The sequence below is a fragment of the Acinonyx jubatus genome, chromosome B2 (genome assembly GCF_027475565.1).
Source record: "Acinonyx jubatus isolate Ajub_Pintada_27869175 chromosome B2, VMU_Ajub_asm_v1.0, whole genome shotgun sequence".
In the NCBI taxonomy this organism is placed as follows: domain Eukaryota; kingdom Metazoa; phylum Chordata; class Mammalia; order Carnivora; family Felidae; genus Acinonyx; species Acinonyx jubatus.
This window is the reverse complement of record NC_069385.1, coordinates 97,376,875-97,397,105: the sequence shown is the minus strand read 5'-3', so window position 1 is coordinate 97,397,105 and position 20,231 is coordinate 97,376,875. Positions and strand designations below refer to the sequence as shown.

Below are 20,231 nucleotides of genomic sequence, written 5' to 3'. Positions count from 1 at the left end.
TAAAGGATCTATAAATTACATTCTGATCATTTTGTTCAAAGCACCAGGTTTTTAGAAAAGCAGTCATGGTTCACCCAACTAAGATCTGCTTATAGGGAAACAAAATGAAACAAAACAAAACACAATCACAAATTTTAAAAATCGTGTTTAATTGCCAGAGGATTTATTTTTCAATTTTGGGGGGAAAATCACCCTAATGTGTTGATTCCAAAATACAATTCAGCTAGTCCAAGATCTCTTCAGGGTTGAAACAATACCAACTCGCCGTCAGCTTTGATGCTGGAAGGTGGGAAGGTGAGATGGGGGAAAGGATTGACTTCACACTGACTTTCTGTAAAATAATTTTAGAATTTGGAAACTGCATGCTTGACTAGCCTCAGGGCAAGTTTGCTGCACTCCAACTTAAACTACGAACGTGAGCACCAGTTGCCATTTAAAAAGGGCGGTGAGGGAGGTAGATATGAGGATTCTATGATGAGGAATATGGATTACGGGAGAGAAAATGACAGGAGAGCCTATCAAAATACATTAGTGAGATATATACTGTACCAAGGAAAGGCATGTTCATTATTAAATTCAAAATAAAGAAATTAAATTTGGCTAAATTTAATTACATGTTGAAGTGAATCACTACCTTTTCTACTTTTTGATTTATGAGTGTATCAAATTAACTATAATTGTGTAGGGGCTGAAAGAAATACTGAAGTAGTTAGATTTAGAAAACAAAAAAATATGGTTAAATTGCTGTTACTTTTTGTGGTAACAAAAGGTAGATCAAAATTCAATACCAGACAGAAAATATAAAAACTCAAAGGTAATTCCCAAAAGGTCCAACATAAAATTCAATTTTGTCCCATAACAATCATTATTAATAGCATTGTTTTATTTGGAAATTATAAAATTACCTTTATTTTTTCAGTTTGGAATTTGTACAAAATTCATATAATTTGTGGGAATCATAGTATATAAGAGCTGGCTCTGAAAATAAATCATCATTAGATTCATGGGCAAAATTATTAAACTTTCTGAGACTGAGTTTCCTCATGTACGAAATAGGATAATAGTGAAGATAAAGTAGATATTCCATTTAAAGAGCTAGTAAAATGTCAGGCACTTAATAAGCTCTCAGTAAATGTTAGATTCCATTAGTTATTAATATTATTGCAACTGACCATCACAGCAAATACACAGTTTGAATATTTATTTAAGATGAACTAAAGATGTACCTAGGAAGTAAAACTTAGGTTAATCATAAAGAACTAAAAAATATGAAATATTAGCCTGGAAGAATAATTGACGTTGGCAAAAAAAATATTGCCAAAATCAGGGTATAAAAAAGCATATCTTTATGTAGACAGAAGATAAATTTTGATAAATAGAGTGAGCTTGAAAATACATGAAGTATAGTTTATGAAAACCATATATGACTAGTAAGAGAATTAATAAACTCTAGGGTTGAACAAAGTACAAATTTACCAGTGCTCCAATATTTATGTATAGTTACTCTAACTATGAAAGACATATTGATGATTTTGCTCATTTTTATGCAGTGGGAAAATTGCAAAAATCTAAAGCACACAGAAAAGATTTATGTTCTCTGATGTGCTTTAAGATATTACACGAGTTCGAAAACCCATAGGTCACAGCCTACATGATTTTGGAAAATTAACAATACTTATTTTAAACCACAAGGGAAATCTATGTCGTACTTATTTTCAATAGACATTTTTACCATAAAGATACAGGAATTCTTCTCAATGGAAACTTTTCTGAATCATTCACATAAAGTGACCAATATAGTTTGTTTCTTCTAGCCATCTTTTATTTATTTTCTTAATTTATTTTTTTAATCTTTATTTATTTTTGAGAGAGAGACAGACAGAGTGCAAGTAGGAGGGAATGAGAGAGGGAGACACAGAATCTGAAGTAGGGTCCAGGTTCCCAGCTGTCAGCAAAGAGCCCGACACGCAGCTTGAACTCATGAACTGCGAGATCATGACCTGAGCTGAAGTTGGATGCCTAAATGACTCAGCCACCCAGGCCACCCCTCTTCTAGCCATCTTCTAAATACCTCTCCATGGTTTGATTAATACAAAGAATGATTTTTTAGAAACTAATATATTTCCGTAGATTAATTTATGCTTTAATGTTTTTGAAATTCTATAGAAATAGGATGGAAACTGAAGCCACTTTAAAGAAAATGTTCTGGAAAAATTTAGATTAAGTTTTATGTTTTGTTATGATACTGAAAAAGTTTTTATGGCCCTTAAAGTAAAAGAAACTATAACCTGTCTAAATGCTGTAATAAGAACTCTCTAAAAACCTTAGTAATTATAGATTATCAACTGTGAACTTATATCTGATTCCTCCCATGATTACTTGAGAATGTGTTTATGACCAAATATTTTCCCTCTACACACACGTGTGTGTGCACGCATGCACACATTCACCTACATGCACCTATCCCAAAAGAAAGTTCATGAGATGTCTAACATTTCTTTCCTCTCTTTACCAGTTTCTCCATCTCTGGTTTTTATACAATATCTTTAATTTTGGTTTGAATGTAACTATTTAATACCAGGTTCCTTTAAGAGGGTACATTTCCACTAACTGCACCCTCTCTGAATATAATATTTATATATGTATAATGCTTAAAGTATAAATTTAAGCTCATAAATTACAATTACCTGATAACTTATGCAATGTAACAATCCTTAGAAAAAAGGTCAAATAAATGGTGAATTCTTCCAGTCACATGTAGCTCATTCTCTCACCATTAACGTCCACTTATTAGGCACTTCTTTTTTCTTATGCCTAAATCTGCTTCCCCCCTCCCCCCCACCTCACATTAATTTAATTTCTGGACTGTGGGGTAAAAGTTCAATTTTATTTATTTATTTATTTATTTATTTATTTATTGTCTGTTCTTCAACTATCTTCCTAATTTATTCTTAAATATTCATCTAAAAGTCAAGCAAGTATGCTCTAAATATCCTTAACATGAAATAGTACATAAAGAATGACTTCCTTTATATTAATCATAGGAGTATATGCTCCCTATTATTTTCAGAACATTTAGCAAGATATGTGATTCTTGCAGTTTCTTGGATATGCAGATTCTCTCATTTATTTATTTGAAACCAATTGTCATCATCATAAATTCAGCAAAAGGGAGCCATATGGTTTTATGAACAAAAATGACTTAATTACTTTATAAGATAAAGTTCAGATAAGGGAAGAGAATATTATCAATCTCAAAATGTTTAAAAGATCCTCTGATAAGTAGACATAATTCAACTTTTTGAACTTAGATAAATAATGAGAAACTATAGTCAAAACAGCAGGACAAAAAGAAAAATATCACCCTTGATCTCTGAATTTCTTCTGCTACTTATTAGCACTATGTCAGCTGATATTCAGATTAACTGGCCACATAGATCATCTGACCCTTGACACAGATAAATAGTCATTTGACAACACAGGCGCTTAATTTGGAGATTTTTCCCCTGTGGTAAAAACGACTCTCTTAGGAATCCTTAGGATAACACAACAAACTTATTTAACCAAATACTCCCATTTAAAAATAGCAGATTCTGGGATATTAAATGGAAACAGATACACATTAAGAACTCTTCATCTATCTCACATCAACATGCTCACATTCAATAAAGTTTAAACGAATATCAACTTAGTAACTTACACGTCTGTTTAACATATAATGACATGAGGACTGTAGACACCAGGATATATTTTTCTAATTAGGAATAAATATTCTGTAATTCAAAAGGTGCCAGTGAATTTTTTAAAAATCTGACTTTTTAACATAGCATATTTAAAAGATATAGCACGATACTGCAATTTTGAGGAAAATTTTTATCAGTATGTTGAATTACTCTTCACTGAGTAGGAAAAATTAGCAATTAACACAGACCTCATGGCTGTAGACAAAAAATGAGTAATTCCATTCCCTATCATTAATGTAGATGGAGTAGCTGTTAATTCCCAGGAGTGAACAGTAACAAAAACCCATGAGTAGGAACCCTGGGTAATAAAAGTTCAAAAATACTCACTTTCAAGATAATAGTACTGATAACTAAAGTTGACTTTTTTTTTTAATTTGCACAATGTTGGTGAAAATAATAGAAGATTAAATTGTGTCTTTAGAAAAGCTCTGATATGTGTGACTTCTAAAAATACAACAGAGAAAACCCTTGTGCACTAACAAGCAGAAAAAATGCTCCAATTTTACTCCTTTACAATGTCTGAGAAATAGACAGCTGCTGACCAGCATGGGTCAGATTATAATCTGAGGAGGAGGAACATTTACAATGGTTTGTTTCCTTCCTTCATTTTCAGGAAGGTCTTCTCTGATGTTCTTCCAATGAATTCATATGGTATCTTCCATTTTCTGATTATTTTATAGAAAATGGCATTTATAGAGTGGGAATTTTATGCAATGTGCTATAAATATCAGCATGACATGTTCAGAAAAACCCTTTAGCAAAGACCATCAATATTTCTTTAGCCACATGTTCTTTGAACATTAAAATACTGCTTCTAATTCTACCTTCTTTGTAAGAAGACATCTTGATGCTAATAGGTTTATGAAGTCAAATACTAGTAATTTATACTGAGGCATCTTTGGTTTGGAAATTGTTTCTAATGGTAATATAGGCTAGCCTTTAATCAATTATCCCTATATGGGTAAGCCTATTAAGGGACAAAAACTTGTTTCCATTATATTCTTTTTTTAAATTTTTTTAACATTTATTTATTATTGAGAGACAGAGACAGATCGTGAGCATGGGAGGGGCAGAGATAGGGGAAACACAGAATTTGAAGCAGGCTCCAGGCTCTGAGCTGTCAGCATGGAGCCTGACGCGGGGCTCAACTCACAAACCAACAGATCATGACCTGAGCTGAAATCGGACGCTTTACCGACTGAGCCACCCAGGTGCCCCAAACAGAGCTAAGATATGAATCTAGTTTTCCTAATAATTTCTTCTTAGAATTTATATATCTGGAATGGAGTTATTTATTCTATTTCTTTATCCTTCTTATGTCAATTAAGTATGAAAAAATTAAGTATACAAACTTTAAATTGTATGTTATCTGTAGTAATAACTATGTTTCTCTATCTTATATTTAAGCATCAATCATAATGGAATTTTATTTCATAGTTAATACCTCTGAAGTTTGTTTTCTTGAATTGGCTACAAAATTCAGTGAAACATTGAAATCTGTCTTTAAATCTGAATTTTTACCTTGATATGCTTGGAAATTATGCCACAACTTCATTTGAAGAAAAATGGATATTAGAGTCTTATTAAAAAAAGAACTTTGTAATGTTTCTGGGACATTAAACAGTACTCTGACAAAACAACATTTTGATGACTTGAATACAAATGAATCAGAAACATACGGATTGAATTTTCTTTGACGTATAAGTGGGTTTGAATAGAAAGAAAAAAAAGTCATTGGCAAAATTCATTCTGAGTATTGCCAAACCTAAAATGTCTGAAAACATAGGATTTTTTAAAGACATTCTAATGAACCCAAAAATACTCTCTTTGTTTTTCCATCTCTATAAACCCAAGTTTGAAAAAAGGATTAATGTACTTGGAAGGTTTAAACTATATAAAGCATCAAACAGTGGGAAATTGTAGTGTTTGGGGGGAAACACTTAGTATTTAAAGCTCAGCTAAATTGCTATCTGTGTAATAAGCCCTGTATGTATATATGTGTAAAGAATAATGGTACCATAGGTTTATTAACAATTTTAATAAAGACCTAATAATTCAGATGATTAATGTGTTTTTATAACTTGGTGAGCTAAAAATCTTACAATAAATTATAAGACAGACCTAAGCCCACTCATTTGCTGTTAATAAAGAGAGACTATCTTATCACAGAAATCTATTAACCACCATGAGAGAATGCTTGAGAACTTTGAAAGTGATTTTACACAAGTGGATCCATGTCTGGAATCTCTAGATTAGACCATTAAGAAGCAGCAGTGTTTCTTTTTTGTTTGCCTGCTCATATGTTTGCTTAATTTTGATGAAACAAATGTGTGGAGTTCAGGGAATTATTCTGTATGAAAAAAAATCAATGGAATATTCTTAAAGTCTCCTGCCAAATCGATGGCAGTTCATTTGTCAAATTTCTAAAAAGAATATTTCATAAACTGACATATTTTTCACAGTTCCTCTGAGGAATCATAATGCTAGTTTTGATTTCAGCAGTCTTTTGACTTCCAAAATATATGGGCGTCTTTACCTTTTTTTCTCTTTTTGCAGGAGAAAGATAATCAAAATTTAATAATATACATCACTGGTTTTCTCCTCACTTTATGACTGAAACTGCTTTAACTACTGTACTGTGAGTTGGGTACAAAACTCTGCTCCTGTGTTACACCAGACTGACTTGGTTAATAATCACCCAAAAGTTATAGTTTGGAATGTCTTCTTAAGAGTAACATGTTCAGTGGCAGATGGTGTATAAAAGTCTTTTAAATCACAAACTCATTCAGTGATCATTCAAGACACATTTTTAATACCTACCCACAAGCCTCATTGTACCAAGCACAGAGGGTACAACTGTGAAGGTGAAATATACATCCTATGACCTCATGAAACCAACATTCATACGATGGTGTTGCTGTGATTGACTAAAGCAGCAAGTCTGGTTCTTTTATGACGTGTGATCAAGCAACAAGAATATACTATACATAAGTGAGATTTCATTTTCCTTCCATGATTTGTCTCCAAATCACTTTCCTAATAGCATTTGCAGTCATATTTCATACATGATTGTTGTTCTGGCCAACTCTGAGCTATTGACTTTTTCCAGACTATACCATGCGATTTGCCATTCTATTCATTAACTCACCTTGTTTCCTCATCTAGGAATGAATTCTCCCTTCCACCACTCCACATACGCCCACAGTTCCCTCTCTTCTCATCTCCATTTCTTGAAATCTTATTGAACTGACCTGGCTTAAAAGTCACCTGAACCACTGTCCTTCTGGCTCTGACTTGTTTGGAGTTAACTCTCTCTCTTCCATTTTCCTGTAGTGTCTTGATTGTGCTACTATTTTTAGCATTTAGAATGCTTTATCCTTTCTAAAATTAGCCACATATATCTGTCTCCCAGATTATATTGCCCTTGAACATATTGTCTTTCATGTATAGATACTCAATAAGTTTATGCCAAACAAATGAATAAGTGGGTAATCAACAAATCATTGGAAATCATCTGAGTATCATCCAATCATGACTGCCAATTACTTTTGCTGAGAAGTAGAAGTAAATGTTTTCAGAACCCATTACTGTAAATTAAAAATGGTTTGCTCTGTTTGAAGCAATATCACAATATCACATTGAGCACATCAGCAGTAGTAATGAATGAAGCAATAATAAGCTGAAGCATCTGGTTATTCATATTTATAGAGAAATGTCACAAGTATATTCTCCATAAGGTCACAGTTAATAAAACTAAGGGACCAGGAGGGCCATTTGCTTTCTGAAGGCCAAATATGCTCTAGCTCTGGTTAAAATCTGTTTTAAGTATTGCTTAAAGGCACAAAGCCAGTTTGCCTAGCACATTTAACCATTTTCATATTTTAATATTGGACAGTATTACAGAGATAAAGAAAAGCAACAAAGGCTGTATATAACCTAAGTCTTAAATAACGGACTTGGAAACCTTTGAAAAAAATGAAATATTAATTTATTTTAGGCTCAAAACAATCTTCCCCTATTATTAAATAATACAACATAAATTTAAAGTAAAATTACCCTAACATATAGGAGAAATAAATCAAGGAGTGGGAGGAAACTACAAAATATAAAGTAGTTCTTGGCGAGAAAAACGTAAGTTGAAAGCAAGACAGAAGCCAAATCACATAGATAGTAAAGCAGAGAGATCCAATACAGAAGAAAGAGTGAAAAAAAAAGAGAGAAATTTCAGAATTTTCAAGTGGGGTGCAAATGGGTAGGGAATGAAAAAGAAAGAGGCTGATCATATTTCATAGATCTCTTGAATTATTTAGTTAGACATTTCAAGCATCTCCCTTAGGAGAAGACTAGGAGAAGCACATACCACTAATTTAATTTTTCTTGTTTGGGCCACATACCAGGGAAGAAATGACTGCTCACCCCCACAGTGCTGATTTCCCAGTCACATTTCTGACCATAAATGTACAGTAGTTTGACAGTGTAAGAATTCTTGGAAGATTATTTAAATGCATACTTTCTCAGTCTACATTCATAATGCTTGAACTCTGCAAATCCTCAATGCTAATCGCAAAGCCATAATTGAAAAATAACCTATACTTCAAAATATTTGAATTGTTTAAAAAATTTTCATTCAGTGCTGCCATTAAAATCTATGAAAAGCCTAGATTTGGTGGGAAAATGCCTGAAACACTTCAGTAACACTAAGAACTTCAATAACTCTATTACTAGATCAAGATCTGAGGATGAACTTGGTAATATATTTGGTTTGTATCTGTCAGTCTAATTTCATATACACAATCCTTGGGGAACCAGCATTGGTTATAGTATTCTTCAGCTATGAATCTGGTTATATAGGTAACACAATGTCACTGTGAAGTCCTAATGCTTATAGCGATGAACCCCTTTAAAAGAGACCCAAATCAGACCCAACTTTTACTTATAACTGTATGTTTTGAGCAAGGCTGTAGTGTAATACAGCAAAGAGGAATGAGTAGGGCAGCCTCTAGGGTGAATGTGTCTACTGACTGATCCTGCAGAAAACTAAAAGAGTAAAACTTAAATAAGGTGCACCCTCTAATTAATCATCCTTTTATAAATTACCCTCCCTGGGCCTGGCCCTAACATTCACAGGGTGTGAGGCACAATGTAGCCCACTTGGTATATTTCTAAATATACCATTTTACGTCTAGCATCTAGCCAAGCACATGCCATACAGTTGGTCAATGAGCACTGGTGAGCATAAAAAAACTTCTGGAGCTTCTTCAAAATAAACCTTTCCTACCGATCCCCTCCCACCCCCAACTCAACAGATGACCCTGGAGGTGTTGTCTTTGACCAAATATTGGAATATGTTAAAACCAAACGATGTTATTTTCTGCAGTATTTCGTGCCTCTTTTCTCCCCTGTATTATTGGTAGCTCCTTTGCCTGTTTCCCTAGCACTTTTATGTATATGTGTATGTCTTTGTTATTTTTAGTCAAGTTTTGAGATATTTTTTACATACAGTAGTGTTCATTTCAATGTACAGTTCTATAAATTCTTATAAACTATATAGGTGTATAACTACCATCATAATCAAGACATAGATCCATAGCATTTTGTATATAGCTTTCTTTTGGTGTTGTTATGGTAGTGCTATTTGTTTGCATACAGTTCTTCAAGACTAGATTAAAAACTCTTTCAGAGCCAGGACCACTACATAATTCTTCTTTACCCCTTATCCCCACCACAGAGGCTGAAAATAAATGTGTGTTGAGTAAATATGTTTATAAATCAATTAACCAATTGATGTATTGCACTATCCTATGGCGGGTGCTACCTTGCACAACGTAGGTATAAAACATATCTTGGTTAAATTGTGTACAAAGTTGTAACTCTCAGTGTGTCAGAACTAGCCCCATGAAAAATATTGAAATTCATTGCTTACCATCTCCTGTTTCTGCACAGAGCTGTAAACCCAAATTATTCTGTGGATTAATTACCCAATGATTGCTGGTCACAGTGATATCAAAGACAAGCCAACCCACATCTAAAGCTTGGGTCTTTCTTGTGTCTAACAGGAACAGATCTGCATCCCTAGGGAGAAAAAGAACAACAACAAAAAAAAGTTAAAAGTGTGAACGAAAATCATCATTTCCTATACTTAAGTGAAAACATTCCAAAAGCACTCTTTAAAATAACAAAACTTAAAAGAAATAACAAAAGATAATTAAAGCACAAGGGGAACAAGTGACTCAAGTGACGGGTAAATAAGACACAGAACCTTTTATTGTTGGGCCCCCAACCCAAATCTGGTGCAGATTAGTAATATCTGAAAGTAATTTCCATTTTCCTGCTCTTCACTTGCCTTTACAAACAGGCTTTGTGGTCTAGATTTGGTCTCTGGTAATCAGTGTTCCCTGAAACCACTATCTGTACATAGCCATCATTGGCAAGTTCACACTAGCAAGGATTAAATTGAATGGAAATGGAGATGAAAGTAGCTACTCTAATTTGGGTGATGAATGTGGCTTGTTAAAAGAATGGAGCACAGGCAGGTGATGCAAGCATCTGTTTGGGGGACGTTTTTCTTTTTTATTCATTTTTTAGTATATGTTTTCCCATTTTTACAATATATTTTTATTTTGTTTATTTCATTCCATTTTAATTATGCAATTATTTTATGGGTACCAAAGGCCAAGAGAGGGTCTCAGACCACACTATTTGATTAAAAGTGAATTCAATGGATTGAGCAGCAGATGCACCCTGACTTGCTTTAACATCCTCTGCATGCATAAGACCCCTGCGGTGATAATTATGAACTTGTTGTTTTAGAATGATCTCCACAGTGATTGACATTTATCAAGATTAATTTTAGCATTCAATTTCCAAATGCATAAATATTTGTTGAATTATAGCGATTGCTTTATTTATTATTTCCTTACTAATGGCAGCCTCGGAGCTAAATGTTACAAATTTCCAACATGTCATCTTGACAATAGCTCTTTCATATTGATGAAATTGAAGGTCAGGTAGGTGAAGGGAAAAGCATTAAAACTTCTTCAAAGCAGAATAGAAATAGACTATTATGCACTTTTATGACCTTTTATACTGTGCTGATTCTGCTTAAGGACATTATTTGTATGAGGAAAGTCAAAACTATGTCATAATCAGCTATGTTAAATACTGTTCTACTGTATTTGCCATCTATCTGCATCACACAAGACACTTAGAAAATGGCTTAGAAAATGTAAAAAGCAAATTTTGAATAAAACCAAATCATGTATATATTATTTCTTAAAAAATATTATAATTGAAAATTTATTTTTAACAGAAGTGAAGATTCTTAATGTTTTGGAAGCTACATCTTCATTTCTTTATTTCAACTTGATTTATTCACATCCTTTCATTAACCTAAAAAAGTTAAAATAAATGCATTATGATTATTTAAATCATCCATCTATACTACTCCGACTATACAACTCTCATCCTCCTTCACAATTTTATTTTTTTAATTTTTTAAAAATGTTTTATGTTTTTATTTTATTTTTGAGAGAGAAAGATACAGGGTGAATGGGGGAGGGGCAGAGAGAGAAGGAGACACAGAATCTGAAGCAGGCTCCAGGCTCTGAGCTGTCGGGGTAGAGCCTGACATGGGGCTCGAACTCATGGACTGTGAGAACATGAGCTGAGCTGAAGTCAGATGCTCAATGGATTGAGCCACCCAGGCACCCCTCTCCTTCACAATTTTAATCATAATGTTTACCAAAGGAGGGTTCCAGACACCTTTTCATGTCCAAAATCGGGCTCAGTTTGAGATATCAGAGACATATGACAAGCATATACTACAATACAGTGAAAATATACAATTAGTTCCCACTTGAATTTTAAGGACCCATTATATTCTTAGTGGGAAGGGATCAATCAAATTGTCCCTCTTCTTCCTAACTTGGAAAACTCACCAAGTAAACAGAATCCAAGAAAATACAATTTATCGTTAAATTCTTGACATATTTGATAAGTGTCTTTGAGACTGTAATATTAGAATTAGTTTAATCACATTATTAGCTCTTAAACAGAAGGAGTCGCCCTGCAGCTTGGGAAATACTTAAGCGCCACCCTGCTGTCAAAACTGCTTTCATTTGAAATACAGTATACATGTTCTACTAAACTCCGCAAAGCTTTTAGTGTCATCCCTTGGTATGATATAAACAGACACTTGAAAAACAAACAAACAAAAAAGAACAAAGAGGTAAAATTTGAGAGCAATCACCACTAATTAACAAAGGTCTTTAGGTAGTTACTCAGGTAATATTTTCTTTTATTTTTAAATTATGCTATTTTTCCAGAAAAAAAAAAATTCCCAAAATATCCATGCTCAAGTCCCCAAATTTTCAAGCATGACTGCGAGGAAAATGGTTTCAGTTTTAATGCACATATTTAGAAAACACACCAGCCAGAGGATTCAATCAAGCCTTAAATATACGAATTTCAGAGATGCAACTTGCAATTCATTAGAGGGTAAATTTAGGCAGATAGTATGGCTTGAAAAATCCATCCATTTCTAGTCACCTCCCCCTGAAGTTATGACATTTCCATTGCTTTCATAAGCTCCATGATTTCCTATTCATATTCAAAGCTATTTTATTTTTGACTGATAAATTGTATGTTTTAATTTCTCCTCAGTCCTTTTATAGAAACTCTTCTGCATTACCTATGGGCAACAGAATATGCTTTGGAAAAATCAAGTCTATTACTAATCAATGCAATGGTAACAATTCTGCAATTTTCACTGATGTAGTACCTTTCATAACAGTCTCTTAAAAATAAATTCCCACTCGTTCTATAGAAAATTAGATGTGATTTCTTTTGAAGTATAAAATTACTCCACTAAAAAATGGAACTTACATCATTGGAAAGACTAGAAATAATAACCATGTCCTATGAATAATATAAAATAAACTTGTAAAAGTTGCCTCATCTTACTATTTTCACCTGATGTTTTTATAGAAATTCTCAAAATGTCTAATAAAAGATATTTGAAAATATTAATTCATTTAAAAGGAATATGGTAGAGAGAAAATATATGTGTAAGAAAATATATTTATTTGTAGAAGAAATAAGTCCATAATAGAATTCTTGTATATTTTTTACAATTATAATAATGAAACCAAAAATAAAATCTGCATTCTAGCAAAGTCAATAAAGTCCATTTACATAGATGTATATAAGCAATTATTTCAGAATGCTAGTGTTAGTTCCTAAGGTTGCCATAACAAAGTACCATAAGGGCACCTGGGTGACTCAGTTGGTTAGGTATCTGACTCTTGATTTCAGTTCAGGTCATGATCTCACAATTCATGAGTTTGAGCTCCATCATGGGATTCTCTCTCTCTCTCTGCCTCTTCCTCGCTCATGCTCTCTCTCTCTCTCTCTCTCTCTCTCTCTCTCTCAAGTAAATAAACTTTAAAAAAAAAAAACTTAAAAAAAAAGTACCATAGACTGGTGGCTTAACAGAAATTTATAGTCTCACAGTTCTGGGGGCTGCAAGTCCAAATCAAGATGTCAGATGTCAGTAGGGTTCTTTTGAGGGCTGTGAGGGAAGGATCTGTTCTAGGCCTGAATCCTTGTGTTGTAGATGGCCATCTTTTTGTGTCTTCCTATCATCTTACCTCTGTGTATGTGGCTGTGTCAAATTTCCTCTCTTTATAAGGCAACCCTAATTGGCTCATTTTAATTTATTTATCTCTTCAAAGACCCTATCTCTAAATAAGGTCACATTCTGAGGTGCTAGAAACTCAGACTTTGATATACGAATTAGCGGAGAAAAGGGGGCACAATTGAGCCCATAACACTATTTTAAAGTATTTTGTAAGGCATAAATTATTCTGGATGTGAATCTTCTATGTTTATTTATGCTATAGCAATTATCAACACTGAAATATTTTCAAAAACAAATATATGAAAGTAAATGTATATTGATGAAAATAATTGAAAATTGCTAAAATTTGTATTTTTTTCAGATAGAATTGATTATTTGTCTAGACTATGATATAAATAAGCATAATAATTTCTTATACAGCTAAATGAAGTCATCATGCAATTGTTAAATACAGGTATATTTAACAGAAAAAGGATTTGCAACATGCATGCAGACCTCTTTAAAAACTTTAATAAAGTTATTAAAAATAGTTACTCAAAGGTGAAGAATCATATGCACATATGTAGATACATTTATAGCTCCGTACAAACACATTGGAGCAGATTTTACTTTAATCATGACCAGAGGTTTAAACATGTCTAGTCATGGGAAATCGGTGGGCTGTAGATGCGGATTTACAAGGGTGCTTTTTATTTTACTGAGAAAGGAAAGAGTTTTGCAAATGTGCCTTGGGAGTCTCAAAATACCAGGAGGGTAGGTAGTTCACTATAGACTGAGCAGCAGGGGCCAAAATTCAGCAAACTTTGAATTGTCATCATTCTTACAACTCATCTGAAAATTTAGATGGATGGGATGAGAAAACTGAGGCTATGCATTTCATTATATGACAACAGATGAAACTAAAGCTTAATTTTATCATTATGATATAACTATTAGTGTAATGTAATGAAAAAAAAGGATTTGGGGATCAGACAGAGCTTGAACAATTAAGGGGTTCCTCAGCCTCAATTTCCACAATGTTTAAAATATAGTATGGTGACTCCTGCCTTAAAAGATTCTATAAAGACGGAAATGTAATATGATCTGAATATCTAAATGAGAAGCAAACTATATGTGAGTTTTTACATGCAGTGTCATAACAGAGATGGCTCTAAATTGCTTAATTTTGACCTGTGAAGTCTGGGAAAGTATTACTTGGGGAGACACATTAGCATCAAGTAACCTGAATCAATGTTATTTGTGGATGCTTAGAGATGTTTGGTTACCACTAAAGCAGAAAGGAGGAAGAAGTAAAGGCGGGAGTAGAATGGGGTGGGGTGGGGATGGGGAGGCGATAAGGAGGCAGAGAAGGAGAAGACCTAAAGAAATTTAGTAATTCTTCCTGGGTGTGTTGTCTTGAAAATCCAATTATTGGCTGTCTTTGTTAAGTCACTCTCTTAAAAATCACATATATAGAAGCATAGAGTCAGAAGCTGCATTGTGGATATATCATTCATCCATGTAGAAAAGTCTAAAAACAGGCGCCTGGGTGGCTCAGTCGGTTAAGTGGCCGACTTCAGCTCAGGTCATGATCTCGCAGTTCATGAGTTCGAGCCCCAAGCTGGGCTCTGTGCTGACAGCTTGGAGCCTGGAGCCTGCTTCAGATTCTGTGTCGCCCTCTCTCTGACCCTCCCTCGTTCATACTCTGTCTCTCTCTGTCTCAAAAATAAATAAACGTTAAAAAAAAATTAAAAAAAAAGAAAAGTCTAAAAACAAACAATAACAAAAACCACGTACATACCGGTGCTTTTGATAACATAGTATTTCCAATGACAGCATCAAACACAGATTCAAAAAATGTTGTTTTTCAAACAACAGAGATGGACCTGAAGATGATGTGGTTTGTAATACTGTGATATATGACTCGAAATATGGCTACGGTGATAGATATGATGTCAAACATGCATGTAAAAAGTTTGAAAGTTTTCACATATATATTTTGAGAGTGAAACAAGGACTATTGCTATACTAAAGAATATTTTCTACAATATGACTAAAATATATGTGCATAATTATTTATGGTATTATTTAACTGCATTGATTATATATCTGTGTTTATAAACAAATACATTATATAAATATTCAGTTTCTCCCTCTAATATTTTGGATCTTTTACTTGGGTAAAGCAGTTATCATTTTTATAGGATCATATCATGATTATGTGTTCTCTTTATAATCAGGCATATAAGTACGCCCATATAAGTATCCAAACATGTGCATAGTAGCACACTATGCATGTAGTTTTAAATGTGTGAAATGTTAACTTCCTCTACTTTCTACTGTCTAAATAGTTGAATAATGAGAGTATTCTCATTATGAAACTAAAATAAAAATTATGACCAAGAATGCCTGATGTGAAATCAGCTAGTCTGGGATTCTACCTCTGAAGGTAACCAAAACGTACCAAAGAGTACTGGAACTAAGTGAGATATAAATTACTTAGCTGAATTGTTATTTTATTGATGAGAAAATTTAAAAGGCAATCAAACTAGTCCTATGATTACTCAGGCAGTTGGAGGACCAGTTCCCAGGTTCATCCATACTTCATTTTCAGAACAATTTCTCATATATCATGGCAGCTCCCTTTAGTCCCAAACTATACTTTGACTGCTGTCCTACAGGAAGATCACTGGATTTGAATTGGAATACTAAAAGGTTGAGCTGAGCCACCACCCTAAAACAAGATGGTAGAATTGGGGCCAAGGAGTGACCTGAGACATTTTGCAAATCTATTTACCCAGCCATTCATTTATTCATTCTTTCAATTTAACATTCATTGACTCCTAGTGTAGGTTTTATACAACATCAGTTTAACTCAACTGCAGCTATCCTATAAGGTTCTGGACCTGGGTTGCCCATAAAAGAAATTTGGTTAATATTTGGAAAGTAAAAGTGAGGCAGTAACCATGTTTATGCTTGGAAGACTTTTGTATGATCAAGTGTTATTACAGCTTAGGCATACTGTTGAGATTTGCTGGTTCACCTTATTGGTGTGGGGCAGCTGCAGATCCCATTGAAATCTCCTTATTCAGTTCCTCTGAATCCAGCATCAGGCATCTGGACACATCTATGAGGAAAGATTTGGTAGCTAGGAAATAATCTGCATCATCGAAATTGAACCTTGAAGATAGGTTCCAATTTGGTTGTCCTCATGGTTATGAGACCAACCTCACAGGTTCTACTTTGCCCTTCTTTTTCCCAACTCACACCCATCTTTTCTTCTAGTCTTTCCTGAGGACCTCAGGCTCAGCACCAAATGCGGAGCAACAGCCTTACTTAGACTGTTTAACTATCTTCCACAATTGCATAAGGTCAAATCCCTACTCTAAATCCTTATAGTATCATTGTCCAGAGGGATTAGACAGCTACCTTGTGTTTGGTCAATTAGATTGAAGCACTTACATCACAGGACGGCAGTACTTGTCCTCACTGGAATAGGCATTCTGAATATATATTTTCCTTCTCTGCCCATAAGGTTTCTGCCAAAATCACTACCCATGCACTTATAGAATGCCTTATTAACTGTCATGGAATTTTAATGCTGCTTCTGATCAAAAAGTTGATTTAACAGCAAATGAAGAGCAGAGTGGCTCATGTCATGGAATTCTCTAGTCTCACCATGTGTCCCATCACCTTGCAGCAGATGGCCTGGCAAGATGATGGAATGGCCTGTTTGGAGACTCAGTTGTGCCACCAGTTGTTCGTCAGTATCTTGTGCAAATGGACTAATATCCTCAGGAAGCTTTGTATGCTCTAACCAGCAACCGATGTAAGACTATTTCTCTCATAGCCCTCTCTCCTGGCTCTAGAAATCAAGGGGTAGAAACAGGAGTGGCTCTTCTCCTCACTCTTCCTGATTCAGCTAGTGAAAATTTTGCTGCTTGGCACCAAAATGTTGGGCTCTGTTGGTCCAGAGCTCTTAGTTCCCAAGAGTGGAATGGTACCATTGGTAGCCTTAGCAGTGGTCCATTAAATTAGACATCGAGACAGCCTGGGGTCACTTTGGACTCCTCATGCCAGTGAATCAACAAGTTGAGAAAGGGCTGCTTTAGTCTGTGGGTTAATTGATCCTTAATGTCAAAAGGAAACCACGTTGATGCTACCACAGTGTGGAAAAGGAGAATATCCGAAATATATGATATTACCTCTTAGTATTCCCATGTCCAGTGATAAAGGTCAATGGAAAACTACAGCTGAATGCAGGCATTACCGCTAATAGCCCAGACACTTCAAGAATGAATGTTTTGTTTACTTCACTAGGCAAGGAACAATGACCAGCAGTAGTGCTTAGGGAAAACAAAAGTGTAAAGATTACATAACAGAAGAAGGAAGTTATAAATACCTGCCTCAACCATGTGACCAGTTGTAGAAGTGAAGGTTGTAATCGGTATGAGTATTACTTTCTTATTTTGATATTAATGTATTTGTACACATATTAACCAATTCTTTTTTTTTCCCTTCCCCCTCTGCCTACCGTATAGTTTAGGTAGTTTTGATAGTAGCTAACCTTATATTTCATATTGAAGTGACAGGATATCAAAGGGGCAATATGACCCAGCTAGAAAAGGAATGAACAACATCCAAAGATGGATAAAAAAGCAGAGAATGATTTTACTCTTATATTTTTTGGAAAGTGTGGATGGTTATAAAATGTATGTTTGTGCCAATTCAACAAAGATGGACTGCTACGGCTTCATACTTTGTCAAATCAGCTCCACTGAAACCCAGACTCGCAGAACTCTCTTCCCTGTTTGGTTCTGTGTTACAGTGAGCCATATAAGAAGTTTGTGCAGGAGTAGAAGCAAAGCAGCAGCCAAGTTTAGGCTTGGAAGTTTGGTAGAGTGCCAGACTCTCTCCTCCTGCTCACATGCATTGTCGCTGATCAGCTGGCTCACCTTGTTGTGGGGAACAGCTGGGCCTACAGCTCTTCGAGCTTCCTCTGGATATCAGCAACATCAGTTTCTCCAAATCCTGACCCACAATTCCTCCTTCCAGATCACCCCCTTCACCTTCTGCACATCCTGAGCAAGAGGTATGTGGAGCTCACAGTGAAGTTCACCAGCTACCCCTGCAGGTCACCCACATCACTGAAGTTGGCATTTCTGAGAATTAGAATGGTTCCCCAATGTCTTTGGAGTTTGAGCTTATCCTCCCAGGTTTCAAGTTCTCCTCATTCTCTCCTACTCCACATCCATTTCCCTTACCAGTTGCCTGTACTATAGACTTCAGACTCATCACCAGATGCAGAAGCAACGGCCTCACCTAAACTCTTTAGCCAGGTCCCACGATTGCAGAAAGACAAATCACTGTAATAAGTCCCTTATTCCTTATCATTCATGTAGTTCTATTTCTCTTATCTGAGACTAACTGACACACTCCCTGGTATGCATTGAATGCATACAGTATGTTGAAGTCCTAATCCCTGGCACCCATAAATGTGATCTTATTTGAAAATAGTGTCTTTACAGTATAATCAAGTTGAGATGAGGTCCTTACGGTGGGGCTAGTCCAGTATGGCTGCTCTCCTTATAAAAAGAGAAGAGACATAGATAGACACACACAGAAGGAAGATGAAGATGAAAGCAGAGATGGGAATTATGCTGACAAAGCCAAGGAACTTTGGGGGCTACCAGAAGCTGGAAGAAGGAGGAAAGGATCCTCTCTTAGAGGTTTTAGAAGGAATATGGACCTACCAATACCTTGATTTTGGACTTCCAGCCTCCAGAACAGTTAGAGAACAAATTTCTGTTGCATTAAGCCATCCAAATTTTTTGGTTGTTTCTTACAAATACAGATATTTCATGTGTTAAACAGGAGGTTGTAGGCAGCATCAAAGAATGAAAATGTGTCTATAAGATTTGGTAACAAGGAGGCTGTTGGTAGATGATCAAGAGAGTGGAATTATGGGAATCAAATTGCAGGAGTTGAGGGGTGAATAAATATAAGAAAGTGAAGGAATTTAAAGGGAAGTTTTATATCAGTGAGCTTGGATAAAATGAGGAAAAGAGAAATAGCATGGAATTTGGGACAAAAGGAGCAAACAGAGTCAAGTAGAGGAATTTTTAGTTTAGCAAGAGAAGTTTTAGCAAGAGAAGTGAGGGTATTGATAGGACCCATTTAAATTCACATTTAGAAGACAAAACAACTCATACTATTTTTAACACAAGAAGAAATATGCATATACAACACTGAAAATCTTCCAAAATAGGCATATGCTTGGTTACTTCTTTGTAACACTATCCTTGGTTTCGCATGTAAAACTTGTTTATAAAAGAAATCACTTCTTAGCAAAGGGAATTGGGTAAACTAACACGTATTGGATGAGTCCTTATATGGGACTCCCATTCATCTTTTGCTGAAATCTGTTTTATCAGGATACTGTATCACAGACTTATAGCAAATACTTTCTTATTACTTAAGCAGAAGGAGTAGGACTCATGGATACTCTGATGAACCTCATTATTATAAGCCTTCCTTTATAAAGCAAAGAATCATAGTTGTAGGTGGAGTTGTTATCTGCTTAATTTCAACAATGACTTGCTATACTTAGGCTTTGTTTAGTACTAGAAAAATAATTATTCCCTTCAAGTTACCTTTCTGAGCTTGTTTTTTCTTCTTTAAATAAAGATTAAAATATCTACCTCTATAAATATATTGTAGGTATGAAAAGATACACAAATAAAAAAATGCTACACAAATGACTACCATTGCTATTTTCTTAGCAAAACACATTTATTGCATGTATGTATGTATATAATAAGTTGTGTGCATTATGCTTGATAGAATAATTAGGATAAGAAGTGATTTATGCA

At 34.7% G+C, this 20,231-nt stretch overlaps 1 protein-coding gene across 1 annotated transcript in view; it reads right to left on the bottom strand.

Annotated features, from left to right (window-relative positions):
• Positions 1–20,231, bottom strand: part of BMP5 (bone morphogenetic protein 5) — a 114,627-nt gene that overhangs the window by 27,557 nt on the left and 66,839 nt on the right. Inside the window, exon 3 of the mRNA XM_015070141.3 lies at positions 9,667–9,815. Coding sequence (XP_014925627.1) covers positions 9,667–9,815 — 149 coding nt within the window. The remainder of the gene's footprint in view (positions 1–9,666; positions 9,816–20,231) is intronic.